The sequence below is a fragment of the Erythrolamprus reginae genome, chromosome 6 (assembly GCF_031021105.1).
Source record: "Erythrolamprus reginae isolate rEryReg1 chromosome 6, rEryReg1.hap1, whole genome shotgun sequence".
NCBI lineage: Eukaryota > Metazoa > Chordata > Lepidosauria > Squamata > Dipsadidae > Erythrolamprus > Erythrolamprus reginae.
In genome coordinates, this window is record NC_091955.1 from 77,265,803 (window position 1) to 77,285,660 (window position 19,858).

Consider the following 19,858-nt stretch of genomic DNA (forward strand, 5'->3'; position numbering starts at 1 on the left):
TGTGCAACAGAACTTGGACCAATTCTTATTAACCCAGCACATTACCCCTAACTCGCACACACATGTAAGCCCTGCAGAGTTATTGATGGGGAGAAAGTTGAGGTCACCACTAGACAGGTTAAACCCAAGGTTCTGTTTGAATAATAACCAAATGTGCATAAAACCAGAAAGAGAAATGTATTTGGGTCAAAATGTATATGTAAAATGCTTTGATGGAAATGTAAACTGGATGAAGGGAATTATTGTTAAGCAAAATGCACCCAAGACTTATATTGTTAAACTGGAGGATGGTCGTTTGTGGAAACGACACATAGACCACATTCGGAAACGAACTGAAAACCAATTACAACAACCCGCTGACTCGGACTCTCCCCCCTCAACAGACTTTTATACATTGCCCGAACTAAGAAACACGCAGAGAGACTTATCGGGCCAGGGGGAACCATCCAGCGACGCCGAGCCATCCTCGTCCTCCGAGGCCTTCGTTGGGCCCGCCAGGCCTAGTCCGCCGCACCGGGAGAACAGCGGCGAGCCATCCTCCACAGTCAGTGGCGAAGGAGAAAATGGACTGCGCAGGTCAGCGCGAGAGTCTCGAAGGCCTCACCGATTGGACGACTTCGTCACGTGGCTTTCTTGATGGATGGGTCCAACTATGAGGGGAGGGGTGTTGTATCCTGAAATGGCTACCTTGTAACGCTGTAAATAGTTTGTTCCTCTTTTCCAGCGCTGTCTGAGCCCAAGCAGGAAGTCGCTCCTGATTGGCTCAGACGCGGCCGGCTCTCGCTTTGGCGGGAACCGCAAAAGTATAAAAGAAGCGGCTTCTCCCTGCAGAGCCAGTCGGTACTCGCTGAATCGTCACTTTACCTTGCTGAGCTGTCACTTATTCTCTGAGCTGAATAAAAGTACCGATTGCTCAAACCCTGTCTCTGGGTCTACTTCAATTATAAATTTAAGATTTCCCCCCATTAAACTTCTAATCTGGTCATATATCTTTTATATGTGGCGTTTCTTTCTTTTTTAAGGAAAAAAAAACAATGTTTGAGTAGGTCAGGTTCATTTCACCAGCAGGAGACCGAAAGACATTGAATTTATGAACTACATTTCCCATCAGTCTTTAAGAAAACTAGAAAAGGTGGGAGGAGACTAGAAAGAAAGGTGTACCTGTTCATGCAGGTAAGACAAAAGGGTGAATAAGGGGTAAATTGGTGTTTAAAGAAGCAAGGATTGTTGTGCTTTGGGATATAACTTATGTTGAGTACTTTAAAGTTTTACTTGATTGTTGGTTTGTTGGCTTTTGGGGGGGATTTTTTTGTGTGTGTGTGAAAACGGGTTGCTGAAAACAGGAAAGGTAGAAAAAAGAAACAAGGACAGTTTCGATGGATAAGATCTGTTGATAATGGGAAACAGTCTGCTGTGTTTATTTTTGGTTGGATAGAAACTGAACTCAGTAAGTATATACCGCTTCAGCATGTGAAAAACTTACAAAGGAAAGATGCCGGAAAGAAGTGAAAACCTAGTTTCTCTTTCTGCCCTTCATGGTGATTTACGTTTGTGCCTTTTTAACCAACTGCCTTTTGCACTTGCAAAGATTTTACCGAAGTATAGACTAGCAAGAAGGCAATCTCTATTTTCCAAAACTTTGAAGAAGAAATTATCTGTTTGGATAGGTATCACAGCTATGCAGTAAATGTTGTTATTCAGAGGCTAGCATGGCTGGCTTTTTATTTGGTTTAGCGATCTATTTATTTCAGCGGTGGGAAGGTCAAGAGCAAGCAATTGCAGCCGAGTGCACAATTGTATCTGATAATTAAATAGTTAAATGCTTGCTGTATCACCATCAAAAGCTTGGGTAAGAATAAATGACTATTTTAAAATCATAAGATAGAACTATATAGTTTATATTATAACTAACTTAGAAGTGTTTATATTATCTCCTTCTTGTATTACTAATAATTTGTTTATTGCTTTTTGATATATATATATATATATATATATATATATATATATATATATATATATATATTATTTTTCATGATTTCTCCTTTTTTAAAAAAAACGCATAAAGAAACTTAATTAATAATTTTAATTTTAAAAATTTATAACTAAACTTAACGATAATGTAATCTTTAAGTGTGGTTTTTCTGCTTAGATCTGATAATAGTTAGAGTTTTTAATATTCTGTATTAGTTAGACTTCTACGATAAGCGGAGCAATGGTAGCTCCTTAAATGTTCAATGTTGTATGTCTTTGTTTGTTTTCTTTTGAAAATAATAAAAAAAAATTTTTTTTAAAAAAAAGCTTGGGTAAGAGACAATCTACTCTTACATTCAGAGCTCAAATTATTAGAAGAAAGATAGGCATTTTTCTGAACCGTTCGGTCTGATTTCCCCACTTTAATCACTTGTGGTTTCACAATTTTATTTTAATAAGCTTCTTCTCATATACAAGCATCTAGCCACAATCAACTCAGGCAGGGATTAGCAGCTCGGGATCCACAACCAGCTTTGGTATAGCATTATTGCTTTTCTTCTCAGAATGCCTTTCCAAGAATACCCCTTATTCATCAAGTGAAAATGATGAGTCACAGTGGTTAACTATTTTTAATTCACAGTGTGCCAAAGTAGACCCAAGTGTCGGCTAAGAGGAGAGAGAGAATCTGGAGCACAGAAAATGTGACAGGATTTTACACATTTGCTTTCTAGTCAATACATTTTTTTCCAAACCAGGCCATTTTTCTACTGTGATTGTATAATCACAATCTGAGGTTAGTTGGTGAAAAGATCAGAAGCAACGTGAGAAAATATTATTGTACTGAAAGAGTAGTAGGTGTTTGGAACAAACTTCCATCAGACGTGGTTGGTAAATCCACAGGAACTGAATTTAAACAGTGTATGAGGAAGAAATAAAGATCCAAAGATCCAGAAATGCAACATCAAAATATGGAGCTTAAGGACAGAAGGGAAAGGGGGGACATGATTGAAATATTTAAATATGTTAAAGGATTAAATAAAGTTCATGAGGGAAGTGTTTTTTTTAATAGGAAAGTGAACCCAAGAACAAGGAGGCACAATCTGAGGTTAGTTAGGGGAAAGATCAGAAGCAATGTGAGAAAATATTATTTTACTGAAAGAGTAGTAGATGCTTGGAACAAACTTCCATCAGACGTGGTTGGTAAATCCACAGGAACTGAATTTAAACATGCCTGGGATAAACATAGATCCATCTTAAGATAAAATACAGGAAATAGTATAAGGGCAGACTAGATGGACCATGAGGTCTTTTTCTGCTGTCAGTCTTCTATGTTTCTATAAGCCTCATATGGCTATCAATTTTTGAACATTTTTTTGATGGCCTCAACCTGCCTTCTGAGACCAATCAATTGAAAAGGTCTTCCAATCTTGTTCTGTCAGGAAATTTCTCCTTAGTTCTAGGTTGGTTCTGTCCTTGATTAGTTTCGATCCATAGCTTCTCGTCCTGCCATCAGATGCTTTGGAGAATAGGTTGATGTACCAATGCAACATCTGATTGAAAGTAGATTGCCATTCTACTATTCTTCTATTACATGTTGCAATGGAGGTACAGTGATACCTTGCCACTTCGCGGTTCACCTTTCGCGGACTCGGTGCATAAAATATTAATGGAAAAAATATCTCGTGGATTTTCACTACTTCACAGGTTTTCTGACCAACCAGAGAGTGTTGCTTTGTATCCCAGAGCCTGATTGGCTCAGTACAGTAGTGTGTTGTTTACTTTTCGTATGTGCGCAACTTCCCCATCTCTGAGTCTGCTCCTACACTCAGTCATTTCATGTGGAGCATCGTTTCATCATGTGGGTTTAGGAATTCAAAACATTTTATAGTAAGTGTAACGGTACAATACATGCACAGAAGAGTGTGGGAATGGTTATTAAGGGAATGGGAAAGCCTTACATGGCATCGGACCAGAATACCTCCAGGACCGCCTGCTGCCGCACGAATCCCAGCGACCAATTAGGTCCCACAGAGTTGGCCTTCTCCGGGTCCCGTCGACGAATCAATGCCGTCTGGCGGGACCCAGGGGAAGAGCCTTCTCTGTGGCGGCCCCGGCCCTCTGGAATCAGCCCCCCCCCCGGAGGTTAGGACTGCCCCCATCCTACTTGCCTTTCGCAAACTTTTGAAAACTCATCTATGTCGCCAGGCATGGGGGAATTGATGTATCCTTAGCTGCTTTTGATTTTATGGATGGTGTGTTTGGGCTGTATGACTGTTTTTAATAAGGGGTTCTTAAAGACTGTTTAACATTGGATTTGTATATGATATTTTATTGTTGTGAGCTGCTCCGAGTCCTCGGAGAGGGGTGCCATACAAATCTAATAAATTATTATTATTATTATTATTATTATTATTATTATTATTATTATTATTGTTATTATTATTATTATGTCAGTACAACACAGCAAACAAGATCACTAGGTTGGATTTCGTATTTCATCACCAGTCGGGTGCTTCCCAAGCACCTAGGACTGCATGATGTAGCGGCGAATTATGTTTGTCGATCCCAGTAAAGCGGCCTTTTGCAATTGACATATGGAGATTTTGTCAATTCCGATGGTTTTCAAATGTCGGCTGAGATCCTTTGGTACTGTGCCCAGCGTGCCAAGTGCCACTGGGACCACTTTCATTGGCTTATGCCAGAGTCATTGCAGCTCGATTTTTAGATCTTCGTATTTCACTAATTTCTCTAGCTGCTTCTCCTCAATTCTACTGTCTCCTGGGATTTATTATTATTATTATTATTATTATTATTATTATTATTATTATTATTATTAATTTATATAGCGTAAAAGTGTGAGGGAGGGTTTATAAAGCCTTAAAGTAGTGTATAAATACTTAAATAAATATAGCGTCCCTACTTCACGGATTTTCCTTTATCGCGGGTGGTCCTGGAACGTATTGAGAGCAGCTGCCTGTACCGCTCACAATAGCTGCTCATAGTTTGCAGACAGGATTAAGTAGGACCACAGTATTCTGTGTCGGTCCCAAATAGCATTGCTGGGCTGGTAACCAGGATTTGGCTGTTTATAAGTGTTTTTAAGCAGGGCGCCCACAGTGCTACAGGAAATCTTAAGGAACGGCATCTATTCTGTAGATTCTGATTTGTAGGCAGGGGAAGAAAAGGGGAAACGTTTGCACAAAATCAGAGGTTGTTTACAGAGTTAACTGAACAATATATATCGACTTTCTAAATATCTGAGGCGGTAGAATGGTATCTCTTTGGATGCACTCTGTCACTTTGATCTTGCTCAGGGGCCCCAGGGTCAGTCAACAAAGTTACTTTTCACCTTCCCTTTTAAGTTTGCATGATTCTCTCTAATGCAGGGCAGAGTCTGTTTCCTTTTTTAAAAAAACTGCAGGCAAGCAACTGTAGTTCTGCTTCTATGCCACATTTCTCTTCTACAGAAGAGAAAGCCAAATAATAATAATAATAATTTATTGGATTTGTATGCCGCCCCTCTTCGCAGACTCGGGGCGGCTAACAACAATAGACAATAAAAGACAAATAGACAATAAAAGACTCTCTGGGATAACTTTTCTGACTCATTAATTATATTTTCCAATAATAATAATAATAATAATAATAATAATAATAATAATAATAATAATAATAACAATAACAACAATAACAACAATAACAATAACAATAATAACAATAACAATTATTATTATTATTATTATTATTATTATTATTATTATTATTATTATTATTATTTAGTAGATTTGTATGCCGCCCCTCTCCGAAGACTCGGGGTGGCTCACACAACATAAACAGTGTACAAATCCAATTTTAAATAAATACAATTTAAAACCCTTATAATAAAATAATCACACAATCCAATCAAACCATACACCAACCTTGACAATTGGGTGTGTGTGTCAATTTCCCCATGCCTGGCGGCAAAGATGAGTTTTTAATGACTTTCGAAAGGCGAGGAGGGTGGGGGCAGTCCTGATCTCTGGGGGGGGAGTTGGTTCCAGAGAGCCGGGGCTGCCACAGAGAAGGCTCTTCCCCTGGGTCTCACCAGACAACATTGTTTAGTCGACAGGACCCGGAGAAGACCAACTCTGTGGGACCTAATCGGCCGCTGGGATTCGTGCGGCAGAAGGTGGTCCCAGAGGTATTTTGGCCCGATGCCATGTAGGGCTTTATAGGTCATAACCAACACTTTGAATTGTGACCGGAAATTGATCGGCAGCCAGTGCAGGTCGCGGAGTGTTGATGAGACATGGGCATATTTGGGGAGGCCGATAACAAACAGTAACAATAACAGCAGCACTACACCCTCTTAAATCTTGCTATGGCCCTCCAAGTAAAAAGTTTTTGAGTTATCGTTCTCAAAGAAGTTTCCCCGTTGCTGAGGTGAAATAGTATTCACCTATCCTGGAACTAGTTTGTGAGACTTCTTTGGAGGATTTCTTCTCAAACACTTTTAAAATGGCCCCTGCTTCAATTTCCACTATGAAAGAGAATAACGAGCAGGACCTTTTAAGTGGTGGCACCAGTGTAGCACAATATTCTAATCTAATTTATTTTTCTGTTTTCTAAAATGTCTTCTAAAAATGTTCCCAAGCAAAGCTGATTGGTTGAGAGTGGGGTTTTTAATTTCAATTACATATTAACAGAAAGATTACTTCTCCTTTTCTAGCTGTATTTCTGGTGATGAATTTGAAAAATACTTTTTTTATTTCTTCCCAAATGAATTTTCTTTCTTTCTTTCTTTCTTTCTTTCTCTATCTCTCTCTCTCTCTTTCTTTCCTTCCTTTCTTCCTTTTCTTTTTCTTTTCTCCCTCTCTCCAGTCCTTCCTTCTTTCCTGTTAGTACAAGTTTTTATTTTTTTTTTCATTTCTGTTCATTATTTTTCATTTTTAGATCAGTATTGTGATGTTCTAAAGAAATGTTCTAAAAAGGCACAAGATTTTAATATTAACATATGATAGAGCAGTGTTTCCCAACTTTTGCAACTTGAAGATATTTGGAGAATTCTGGGAGTTGAAGTCCAGATATCTTCAAGTTTCCAAGGTTGGGGAACACTGTGATAGAGAACCAATTTGATGTTAAGGCACCAGGCTTGAAACCTGTGAGTTCTAATTATGTATTTAGGCACAAAGTCATATAGGTGACCTTGGGCCAGTCACTCTCTCTCAGCCCTAGGAAGGAGGCAATGATGAACCACTTCCAAAATCTGGTCAAGATTTCTATAAATTGCAGTGATTTCGGAGAGTAGTCCAGTTGGACACTGATTTGAAGACACAAGACAAAACAAAAATCCTGATGTATTTAATATGTGATGGGGATGGGGAGTTTGTCCAATTATATTATTTCATTTCCCCCTAGGCCTTCACAATTTTATGTATGGTATGTTTGTATGTATGATTGGTCTTTATATAATGGGTTTTTAACTGCTTTTTTTAGTATTGGATTTTGTTGTTCTGTTTTACTGCTGTTGTTAGCCGCCCCGAGTCTGCGGAGACGGGCGGCATACAAATCCAATAAATAATAATAATAACTTAGTTTAAATGGGAAACAGTGCAATCTTATTTAAAGGTTCTTATTAAAGAAACGGTTAAATCTTGATAAGGTCTAGGTTTCACAAGCATTAGTTTCAGCAGTAGGCTAAAAGTCTTCTTCAGCATACTACTGCAATAGCCTGTATGGCCTGTTTTTAAAGAAGACCAAAACCAAAAAGTTGAATTGCCACACAATTTTGTAGCTAGAAAAGCAGCCACACTGGAAGAATGGTGGAAAACTTTATTTTTGCTATAGGTGCTTCAGGGGTATTGAATTTTTCCATTCACTTTAGGAATACCGATATAGTAGTACCCCTACTTACAAAGTTAATTCGTCCTGTGACCAGGTTCTTAAGTAGAAAAGTTTGTAAGAAGAAGCAATTTTTCCCATAGGAATCAATGTTAAATGGGAGACCACAGGGAGGATGGAGCCCCTGTTTCTTCCCACGAGATTCCTAGAGAGGCCTCACAGAGGCTTCTCTCCGCCTTTTCTGGCCCTGCTTCCTCCCAGGAGATTCCTAGAGAGGCTCCGCAGAGGCTTCTCTCCGCCTTTTCTAGCCCTGTTTCCTCCCAGGAGATTCCTAGAGAGGCCCCACAGAGGCTTCTCTCCACCTTTTCTGGCCCTGCTTCCTCCCAGGAGATTCCTAGAGAGGCTCCACAGAGGCTTCTCTCCGCCTTTTCTAGCCCTGTTTCCTCCCAGGAGATTCCTAGAGAGGCCCCACAGAGGCTTCTCCCTGCCTTTTCCGGTTACAGTTTTGGAGGCTTGGGTTTGTAAGTGGGAAATGGTTCTTGAGAAGAGGCAAAAAAAATCTTGAACACCCGGTTCTTATCTAGAAAAGTTCGTAAGTAGATGTGTTCTTAGGTAAAGTTACCACTGTAAGTCCTTAGTTGATGATGATAATTATAACCAGAATTTCTGTTGCTTAGTGATGCAATCATAGAGTGTGATATCACGTAGCCATGCTATTTAGCAATGGCAGTTCCAGCAGTGCTTGGTTACCGTTGTTAAATGAGAACTGTGTGAAGACCTTGTGTGATGGTGATTTCTATGTTTCTGCCAGCTTGAATTTGTTTGTGGGAAACTGTCAAGGAAGATTGCAAATAGCATTCAAATGACTGGGAGAAATCTGGGCTGGTTGCTGGGCACCTGGATCAAAAGAATGTAACAACAAAGGTGTTGCAGTGGCTGGAACTTCAAGGACTTGTCATAACTACCACTTGTTCATCCTCCCCAAAAGTTTGAAGTGTCATTGAATAAGTGGTTGTTAAAGAAGGGCCCTCTGTAGTAGCTAAGAGGTGTATTTGTTAGGTCCCACAGAGATGGCCTTCTCCAGGTCTCATCAACCAGACAATGTCTCTTGGCGGGGCCAAGGGGAAGAGCCTTCTCTGTGGCGGCCCCGGCCTTTTGGAATCAGCTCCCTCCGGAGATTTGCACTGCCCCCGCCCTCCTTGACTTCCGCAAGAGTCTTAAGACTCAGTTATGTCACCAGGATTGGGGCAATTAGGTCTTGGCCCCCTGGCCAATGAATGTGATGTATGGTTGAGATCTGAATGTGTATGATTGATTTTTTAAAATACATTGGGATTTTAGGCTATGTAGTTTTAATTAATTGGATTTGCCTTTGTATTTCATTGCTTTATATTATTCTTCGGATAGGGACGGCCTACAAATCTAATAAGTAAGTGTTGCGGTTGACTCTGGCCCAGCTCCTGCCCCAGGGAATGTGGAGGGGGATGCAGGGGGAAACTTCAACATGTCATAGGCCTGTGTTATTGCCGACAGAGTCAGTTCAGAGTTTAGTTTCCTCGGACGAAGAAGAAGGTGGGAGGGGGGCTTGGCACACAGCCCAGGCAGTCAATCTCCCTTATCTTCCATTGATTCAGATGAAGACGTTTTGGATCCACGCAAGCTCAGAATTAAGCGTAGAAGAGACCAAGTGAGGACATATTACAGGAGATAAGAGCGGCCACCTGTGTTTGGGTGGGGCTGCAGTAATTAGGGCTGCTGCTATAAATAGCAGCATGTGGGTTTGGCCACTGTAGAAGAGTATCTGATCGCAGTTCTTCAGGAATCCTGTGTTGCTGGTTTCTGGACTTTGTTTGTTGATTTTTCATGCCTTTGAAAACAAAGCAGAGCAACGTGTGTGTGTCTCACTTCGTTGGAAGAAGAAGGGGAGTGAAGTTTCTTCACAGCTGCTAGCTAAGTACTTAATGACTGCTTAAGGTTAATTGCACAGACTACCCGGTTGTTTTGGGACGAGTGCTCTTTGCAATACAAGTTTATTTTGAATTTTGGGATAAAGAACATTGTTTTGAATTTTCAAACGTGTGTGTGTGTCTGAAATTTGTACCCTTGAATTTTCGGGAGGCTCCTACCAGAGAGCCTGGCAGAACAGTAAGTAAGTAAGTAAGTAAATAAATAAATGCACGGATTAATCTGCTAAATCAGAAGAGGAATACACCACCCAATTTATCAAAACCATTTAAGCGACTTGTAATTGAAATAGGTTTTTTAAATGTATGCTGTTTGCATTTTTGCATTCATTCTTCGTCCCCTTTCTTTGTTAATCTAGGGCCAAAATTCTCAAGACTCCAGAATAGCATGGCCTTCACCACTGTAGAGATGGATGATGCATTTGACTACCTGTTCAAGATCATCCTGATTGGAGACTCAAATGTGGGGAAGACGTGTGTGGTCCACCGCTTCAAGTCTGGACAATACCATACGAAGCAGCAAAACACTATTGGGGTTGACTTCACAGTTCGTTCCTTGGAAATTGATGGCAAGAAGGTGAAGGTGAGCGATATATCTCTACTGTGTCTTTTCATGATTGATAGGATTTTTCCACCCAGTTGTTGTTGTGAGTGTTCCTTGTCCACCTCAGGTTATGTCAGATTCTGAGGAGGATGAGCCAGGCCCCTCTGGATACCCTGGGCCAGTGGGGTTGCCAGGTAATGCAGAGAGCGGGTGAGGCAGAAAGTGACTTGAGTGAGCCTGAGGAACCACTAGAGGGGGCTGATGTGACAGTGGGGGAGTGGTCCCAGTCAGAGAGTGAGGAAGACATGAGAGTGGAAAGCAATTGGATCAGCCCTCACTAGAGAAGAATGCTTCGAAGTCGAGAGGAGTTACAGAATAAAAGATATTGTCTCACAGCCTTAGCCTCTTTGAGATGTGATGTCACTTCCAGGCAGTATAAAGGAAAAGGATTGTGGGAAATGGGGTGTGGGGAATCAATGCCGTTCTATGGAAGAGATGTGAAACTGGGAGTGTGCTTGAATGAAGCCTTAAAACTATGATTTCTGCTTCAAAAATACAATCCTTGTTGGACGCCGTGCTAGGGAAAACCTTGGTGAGCAGATGCATATGTTAAAGGAAATGAATTGAAGATATTGACAAAATTGAACGGGTCCAAAGATGGGCTACAAGAATGGTGGAAAGTCTTAAGCATAAAACGTATCAGGAAAGACTTAATGAACTCAATCTGTATAGTCTGGAGGACAGAAGGAAAAGGGGGGACATGATCGAAACATTTAAATATGTTAAAGGGTTAAATAAGGTTCAGGAGGGAAGTGTTTTTAATAGGAAAGTGAACACAAGAACAAGGGGACACAATCTGAAGTTAGTTGGGGAAAAGATCAGAAGCAACGTGAGAAAATATTATTTTACTGAAAGAGTAGTAGATCCTTGGAACAAACTTCCAGCAGACGTGGTTGGTAAATCCACAGTAACTGAATTTAAACATGCCTGGGATAAACATATATTCATCCTAAGATACAATACAGAAAGTAGTATAAGGGCAGACTAGATGGACCATGAAGTCTTTTTCTTTTTTTTAAAAAAATAGTGTTTACAGTATTGGATATATACAAATATATACAAAGAAACAATACAAAACAGTGTTGACAAGACAAGGTGTTCATATCATAAGCATCTGTTCATTGTTTCCAATAGGGTCGAACGAACCACATTTAACAATAACATTTAACATAAGACAACCCCTTCCCCACCCCACCCCGCTGCCAGTCTGCAGCTATATTTATTTTTTATTTTCCCGGCTATTCAGTCAGCGGAATCTTATTTCTTAAAGTTTGCTTAATCGTTGGTCTAAAGCTTCCTTTTCTAAATAATGTGTTTAGTATTATGATTGTTATAGTTCTAATTTATTTCTATCCTAAGAAGGAAAAAAAAAAAAGGGTGTCAGCAAGCAAGCAAATAGATCGTCATATTTTGTTCTTCTCCTTCTCTCCCCCGTTCTTGATCTTTTTATAATTTGTTTTATTGTATTTTGTTTCCCTTCCCTTCCTTAGCTCTCTCCCTTTCATTGATCCATGAAGTCTTTTTCTGCTGTCAGTCTTCTATGTTTCTATGAATGGGCTTTATCTCAGTAATGCAGATAAGAATGAGTTTTTCATGCCCTCTCTGGACATAGATTACAGCTAGCTCTAAAGAGAAAAACTGCTTCTGTGCAATTTTATACCCTGTGTTTTCATCATGTATGCTTGATTTTCGAATAAAGAGTGGGATTTAATCATAAAATAAGTGATTTCTGAGTTGGGGTTCGCTCTGGAGGCCCGTGCCCAGAACAGTTGTTAGCCTCTTGCTTTTCATCTTTCCTGCATTTTCATGCCATTGTATGAATATATCTATCGTTGGTTCCTGGGCTTTGGGTAATGAGAAAGCAAAGGGGGTAGTTTAACTGGGCAGTGGAGGACAGGTGAAACTAGAATTCTAGCCAATGCCCCATCCTCAGCCTTATTATAACTTTATAACTTCAATGATTGGGCCAAGGAACAATAGTGTACACCAGGGGTCCCCAAACATTTTACACAGGGGGCCAGTTCACTGTCCCTCGGACTGTTGGAGGGCCAGACTATAAAAAAACCCTATGAACAAACCCCTATGCACACTGCACATACCTTATTTTAAAGTAAAAAACAAAATGGGAACGTACTATTTAGAGGGGGGGGGAAGAAGTCTGAAATTCACACATGTTTATGTTTTGTTTTTAATTTTCTTTTGTTAACATCTGATTGGCTATACAAGGTTTTCTTGGCTTATAGAAAAATGTATAAAGAAAGAAGGAAGCACTTTGGCATAATGGTTAATAAGTTAGAAATATAATTGGTGTTGTACTTTTTTGAGGATGGAATTTAATTAACTGGATGACAAAATTAGGAAAAAAAACTTTTGCAACTTTTTTGATGATTGATATTAGTTACTAACAAAATGCCGCATTTTATTCGTGGAAAATTAGATGTGCTCCTGTCACTCACCCGCGGGCCGGATAAATGGCCTCAGTGGGTCGCATGTGGCCCGCGGGCCGTAGTTTGGGGACCCCTGGTGTACACAGTAAAGTGTATGTCCAAGGCTTTCTTAAGATGGGGGAAAGCAATAAATCCTAGTTTCATCATATGTTGGAATTGGGAAAAATCCCAAAAGTTTGGAAATCACACGAGGCAGGAGATTCAGGCAAGTTTTGCAGATCCAGAGAAGGCTAGTATAAAAATAATTTGGCAGCATCTTTTCTACAGCAACAGTTGGGATAATATTTGGTTATTCCCAAAGATCTGGGGTATTCGAGTCAGGAAAAGCTTTGAAATGCAGTTATACATCACTTGCCTGAGAATACCGTAGCTGTTTATTTATTTTATTTATTTATTTATTTGTTTTGTCAAGTACGTATTGGTGGTATACAAAGAGATAATTATATTTATATACATGATACTAGTAAAAGAGAAACATTAGGACAGGGGATGGAAGAACTTATGCATCCCCCTTACTGACCTCTTAGGAATCGGGGGGAGGTCAATAGTGGATAGTTTAAGGGTAAAGTTTTGGGGGTTAGGTGATGATACTACAGAGCCTGGTAGTGAGTTCCATGCATTAACTACTTGGTTACTAAAGTTGTATTTCCTCCAGTCAAGTTTAGAGAGGTTTACTTTAAGTTTGTATCTGTTGTGTGCTCGTGTGTTGTGGTTTTACTATAAATATAATTACCCAAGGCTAAGATAGGAGTTGTGGCTGAGCAACAATTTATAGTGCTTAAGTGTTTGGAGAGACCATTTTTGTTTCTGCCTCTATTTAATTTCCTTCCGATTTCAGATACAAGTGTGGGATACGGCGGGCCAAGAACGCTTCCGCACAATAACTCAAAGTTATTACCGCAGTGCCCATGGTGCTATTCTCGCCTACGATATAACCAGAAAATCTACATTTGAGGCTATTCCTCATTGGATTTATGAAATTGAAAAATATGGTGCAGCAAACTTGGTCTTAATGTTGATTGGTAAGTTCTGAAGTCTATCCCATCTCTGCCCCTCTTAGTTGGGAAGTTTGAGAGTTATCTTTAAAATGAAGGGGGATGGAAAATAGTACTGTATATTATTGGGTAGAACTGAGTTAATTATAAATTATAAATTATAGTTATATTCTATATTCTATATTCTATATATAATTGTATATTATATCTTGAACACCCGGTTCTTATCTAGAAAAGTTGGACCAACCTCCGCAGGCCGGTCACAGACAGCAGGCGGGCCGCATCCAGCCCTCGGGCCACATGTTGCCCAGGTCTGTTATAGAGGATATACTCATAGTAAAATATATCTAAGAAAGAATAGAAGATATAGGAATAAAACATATTAATGAAAGAATAGAAGAAGAGATATAGGAATAGAAGAAAGGTATAGGAGGTATAGGAGAGCAATAGGACAGGGGAGGAAGGCACTCTAGTGCACTTGTACTCACCCCTTACTGACCTCTTAGGAATCTGGATAGGTCAACTGTGGATAATCCAAGGGTAAAGTGTTGGGGGTTTGGGGATGACACTATGGAGTCCGGTAATGAGTTCCACGCTTCGACAACTTGGTTACTGAAGTCATATTTTTTACAGTCAAGTTTGGAGCGGTTAATATTAAGTTTAAATCTGTTGTGTGCTCTTGTGTTGTTGTGGTTGAAGCTGAAGTAGTCACCGACAGGCAGGACATTGCAGCATATGATCTTGTGGGCAATACTTAGATCTTGTTTAAGGCGTCTTAGTTCTAAGCTTTCTAGATCCAGGATTGAAAGTCTAGTCTCATAGGGTATTCTATTTCGAGTGGAGGAGTGAAGGGCTCTTCTGGTGAAGTATCTTTGGACATTTTCAAGGGTGTTAATGTCTGAGATGCGATATGGGTTCCAAACGGATGAGCTGTATTCGAGGATGGGTCTGGCGAATGTTTTGTAAGCTCTGGTAAGCAGTGTGAGATTGCCAGAGCAGAAGCTGCGTAGGATTAGGTTGACAACTCTTGAAGCCTTCTTGGCTATGTTGTTGCAGTGGGCTTTGGCACTTAAATCTTTTGTTATTAGTATACCGAGTATACACGGAATGTAAACATGCGCAGGAAGCAAAATTCCACGAGGGGACGCGCATGTGTGAGATTTCACTGATTTTTTTTTGCTTCTGTGCATGCACAGAAGCAAAACATTGCCAAAAATCTCACACATGCGCATGCCCCCTCATGAGATTTTGCTTTTTGTGCATGTGCAAATGCAATTTTTGCTACTGGTGTGGCCTCCTTTACCATTCCAGTAGCAACACACTGCTGCCCAGTTCCATTTATTTGCCCCAGCTATCTACTGGAAATCTAAACATGGTTTTCATCCAATTTAAAGGGAACAAATCAGACGAATCAGAGAAACGGCAAGTCCTGTTTGAAGATGCTTGCACGTTGGCGGAGAAACACGGCCTTCTGGCTGTCCTGGAGACCTCAGCCAAGGAGGCCCAAAATATCGATGAGGTTTTTATCTTGATGGCTAAGGAACTGATGGCTAGGAACACCTTACAACTTCACGGGGAGAATGGATCTTCGCAGAACATCCATCTGGACGCTAGGCCAGTGATGGCTTCACAGACTGAGACAGCCAACTGCTCATGCTGATCAAAAGCTACGTATCCCAACGCCCGTCTCCATTACAAGAATTTCCATGTATAATTCCACGGTTTCATCTTCAGGCCATGCCATCGTTGCTGAATGTCGTTCTTTGGAAATGGAAGGCTTCTTGTTTTCATCCATCAGCAACAAATAAAGGACTTTTGGGGGTTTTTTGGCAGACATGAGCTGATAACAGAGAAGATTGTCTGTGAATACCTCTGATAAGCCACTTTCTATCAATCTTTGGCTGCTTTTCACTTGGTTTTCTTGTACTGTATATATTTGTGTTTAGTTCAGGGATGATAGAGTTGTTGCTAGCAATTGAGTCAAATTATTGTGGATAAATACTGAACCTTTTTTTTTTAAAAGAAATAGAAAACTTAAACAAGTACAAAAACAAGTTCTGCAGGGTTTTTCTGCTTCTCTAAGAAATGCCTCTGTTTAGTCAGTTTCCTATCTCAGATTACTATAGCAATGTCTGCTTAAATTGATGTTTAACAAACTAATCTTATTTAGTGTGTATTTTGGCTTCCTTAACTGTTTGACTCTCTGCAGCCTACAGATTACCAGGGAATGATTGCAATGGTCAAACGATATACCTAAAAGACAGCATGGAGAATATCCTGTAGTGAAATTAAACGTTGATTTCAGTTATGTCATTTTTTCCCCCAGCATGTGTAACAACTATTTAAGAGATAATAATAATTAATAATAATTTATTACATTTGTATGCCGCCCCTCTCCAAGGATTCGGAGCGGCTCATAACAAATAAAACATCATATACAAATCCAATGTTAAAAACAGTTTTAAAATACCCCTATTAAAAACAGTCATAAAACCCAAACATACCACACATAAAGTCAAGGCAGCTAAGGATATATCAATTCTTTCATGCCTGGCGACATAGATGAGTTTTCAGAAGTTTGCGGAAGGCAAGGAGGGTGGGGGCAGTCCTAATCTCCGGGGAAGCTGATTACAGAGGGCCGGGGCCGCCACAGAGAAGGCTCTTCCCCTGGGTCCCGCCAGATGGCATTGTTTTGTTGACGGGACCCGGAGAAGGCCAACTATGTGGGACCTAATCGGTCGCTGGGATTCGTGCGGCAGCAGGCAGTCCCGGAGATATTCTGGTCCAATTCCATGAAGGGCTTTATAGGTCATAACCAACACTTTGAAGTGTGACCGGAAACTGATCGGCAACCAATGCAGACTGCGGAGTGTTGGTGTGACATGGGCATACCTAGGGAAGCCCATGAATGCTCTCGCAGCTGCATTCTGCATGATCTGAAGTTTCCGAACACTCTTCAGAGGTAGCCCCATGTAGAGAGCATTACAGTAGTCGAATCTCGAGGTGATGAGGGCATGAGTGACTGTGAGCAGTGACTCCCGGTCCAGGTAGGGCCGCAACTGGTGCACCAGGCGAACCTGGGCAAACGCCTCCCTCGCCACAGCTGAAAGATGGTTCTCTAATGTGAGTTGTGGATCGAGGAGGATGCCCAAGTTGCAGACCCTCTCTGAGGGGGTCAATAATTCCCCCCCCCAGGGTAATGGTCGGACAGATGGAATTGTCCTTGGGAGGCAAGACCCACAGCCACTCCATCTTATTAGGGTTGAGTTTGAGTCTGTTGACACACATCCAGACCCTAACAGCCTCCAGGCACCAGCTCCACAAAACAAAAAACTTAAACAAGCCATTCCAGAAACTACAAACACTGATGTAGTGCATTTTTAATCAATTACCATAAATATACAGTACTGTAGCTTTTTAAAAATAATAGCACTTAGCAGCTTTTAATATTTATTATAATTTATTGCTAGTATGTTTTCAGTAAGTCAAAAGTCAATATAGCAACATTTCAAAATTACCGGAAGGCATTTGTACAATGTACAGCATCACAATAGCTTAGTGGTAAATTTTTTACTACTTGATTATGGGAAGGCTGATGTCACTGACCATGGTGGTATTAATAATCAAAGAACTGACTTTTCTTTTTTAGGTATTTGTAATTCCTCTGTCTTGCATTCCCAAACAAGGCACTTCTTAACAAATAATTCTAAATTTATTTCTTAAAATAGAGAGAGAGAGACTGTGAGTTTTCTATTTTGATTAAGTGCTTTAATGCCAACTTGATAAAAAAGCATTGGGAAAAGAAATGAAATAATCACTAAAACACTAAGTAAAGTTACACTAGGCATTCTGGGACTTGTAGTCCCAACATATCTGGAAGGTATGGGTTTGGGGAAGACCTGCCTCAATACAGTGTTGATGCTTTAATCTTTGCTTTAAAGTCAAATTCCTCAAATTTATATTTGTAGAACATAAGAAAATTTAGTATGTAGTTACTGATGTTTTATTTCCTATTATCAACGCCCAAAATTATGTTGCTGAATTTCCTTGTTTTAAAGGGAAATTTTGATTCTCTAACTAGCACTGAATAGCTATTACTGATATACGGTATATTTAAAAGCCTTTCCTTTTTGCATGATTTAAAGGTAAAATGAAGATTCTAATAAATAAGGACTTTTCCATTATTGCTGAAGTAATGTATTTATGGAAATAAACTAGACCGAATAAAATTCAACATTTGCTTTTGAAAAAACCTAATGTGGACCAGATACTCAAATACATGGTACTTGTATGACTATACACATTATGCTAAGTAATGGCTTTTAATTACAGGCTTTGTTAAAATAAGACATAATTGATTGGGCTATAAAATGAGCTGAACAAAAATATAATTGGCCAGTGCAGAGGTGTCAAACTTGATTTCATTGCGGGCCGCATCAGGGTAGTGTTTGACCTCAGGCCTGGGTAGGCGGAGCTAGCTTGATGTCACTCATGTCGGGGTTACCTGTGGTGGTCCAAGCGCTCTGCCAGAGAAAATTATTATTTATTATTATTATTTATTAGATTTATAAGCTGCCCCTCTCCGAAGACTCGGGGTGGCTTACAACATATAAAAACAGTATACATCGAGATATGATTAATTAAAATTAAGAATTACATTTAAAAAACTAAAAATGGGCTCCCAAGCTCCGTTTTTGGCTGTGACGGCCTTCTGCAACTATCTGCCAGCAAAAATGGAGCTTGGGAGGGCCACACGCAACCCTCCCAAGTTCCATTTTTGCTGGCAAAGGCACAATGGGCTAGTCCTTCACTGTTTCCAGGGTGGCCTTGTGGGCCGGATCTAAGCACCCCATGGGCCGGATCCAGGCACTGGGCCTTGATTTTGACCCTCCTGGACCACAATGTTTTGTCTAAAACTATCCAGGTTGGTTGGTTTATGATTGAGTATGCAGTGTGAGCTCAGCTAACTGGGTTAAATCAGTAAAGCTCGAATCATGAATTAATGTGTTCTGCAAGGTTCTAATATAATACATCAATAGTGTATTCACATATATGGGAACTGTTGTGAGTATTCCCTGTCAACCTCAGGAAGTGTCAAGATTCGGAGGAGGATGAAGAGACAGAAGCTTTAATGTACCCTGATGTAAGAGAGTTGTCGGAGAGCAGTGGAGATGAGGATGTAGGTGAAAATGAGTTAGAAAGCAGTTCATCTTCAGAGAGTGGGGCGGGGGGCGGTAGCTGACAGCTCCTGGTTGAACATGACATTTAAAAGATTCGCAAAAAGAAGGGAGATGTTTGGGGAAAAGTTTTGAATCTGAAAGTTTAGAATTGTGTAGATCAACCAATGCATCATATCCTGAAATGTATCGGAAACGAAGCCGCTTTCGGTCAAACTGCGTGTTGGAATATGGCTGCATTCCTCGCCTCCGAGAAGTAAGCTTTTGATATATTATGATAAACTCTGCAAATTTAGATTTAATATGACTCAGAGATAAGACGCTAGCAAGGAGGCTATCCTCTGCTCATTAGAAAGGATTTATAGCTTTATAAACTCAGCTCGTTAGATTTGGAATGTGTCTTCGCATAGCAGCATTGCAACCGTGATGAACTTCCCAGTGTAAGAAGAGAAATAAAGATTTACTAGTTTTGAAAATCAAAGCCTTGAAAAGATAGTTTTTGGAGTCGCTTCAGCTTGATCAGAACAGGAACCAACCCACCTGAATCTGCAACAGAATGTGGTTATGAACTTTATCTAGGTTGATATCCTATTCTTGGTCAGTTAGGAAAGAAAACAGTCTGGAACAGAGCCATTGTATTAATCAAGAAAAAAGAGCAGCAGCTTTATGAACTCAAAAATAGGTGCTCTATATCCCTCTTGATCCATTTCAAAATATCTCTTCAAATGATTTGCACTGATATAGTCCTTACCCTTTCTTATTTAATATATTGATTTCCCAGTCATGAGAAGATAAGAAATGATTAAAGGTAAAGGATCCCCTTGCACATACGTGCTAGTTGTTCCTGACTCTAGAGGGCGGTGCTCATCCCTGTTGC

At 40.1% G+C, this 19,858-nt stretch overlaps 1 protein-coding gene across 3 annotated transcripts; it reads left to right on the plus strand.

The window, feature by feature from the left end:
- The first annotated feature begins 1,110 nt into the window (after positions 1-1,110).
- Positions 1,111-16,112, plus strand: RAB19 (RAB19, member RAS oncogene family). 3 transcript variants are annotated; one of them, XM_070756329.1, is made up of 4 exons: positions 1,111-1,173; positions 10,118-10,341; positions 13,648-13,831; positions 15,199-16,112. In XM_070756329.1, exons 2-4 carry the CDS (start codon positions 10,147-10,149, stop codon positions 15,462-15,464), a joined length of 645 nt encoding a protein of 214 aa, XP_070612430.1. In that variant the 5' UTR covers positions 1,111-1,173; positions 10,118-10,146; the 3' UTR covers positions 15,465-16,112. The 3 variants fall into 3 exon arrangements, with proteins under 3 accessions (XP_070612430.1, XP_070612431.1, XP_070612432.1); XM_070756330.1 differs by lacking the exon at positions 1,111-1,173 and adding an exon at positions 1,189-1,447; XM_070756331.1 differs by lacking the exon at positions 1,111-1,173 and adding an exon at positions 1,750-1,849.
- The last annotated feature ends 3,746 nt before the right edge of the window (positions 16,113-19,858 follow it).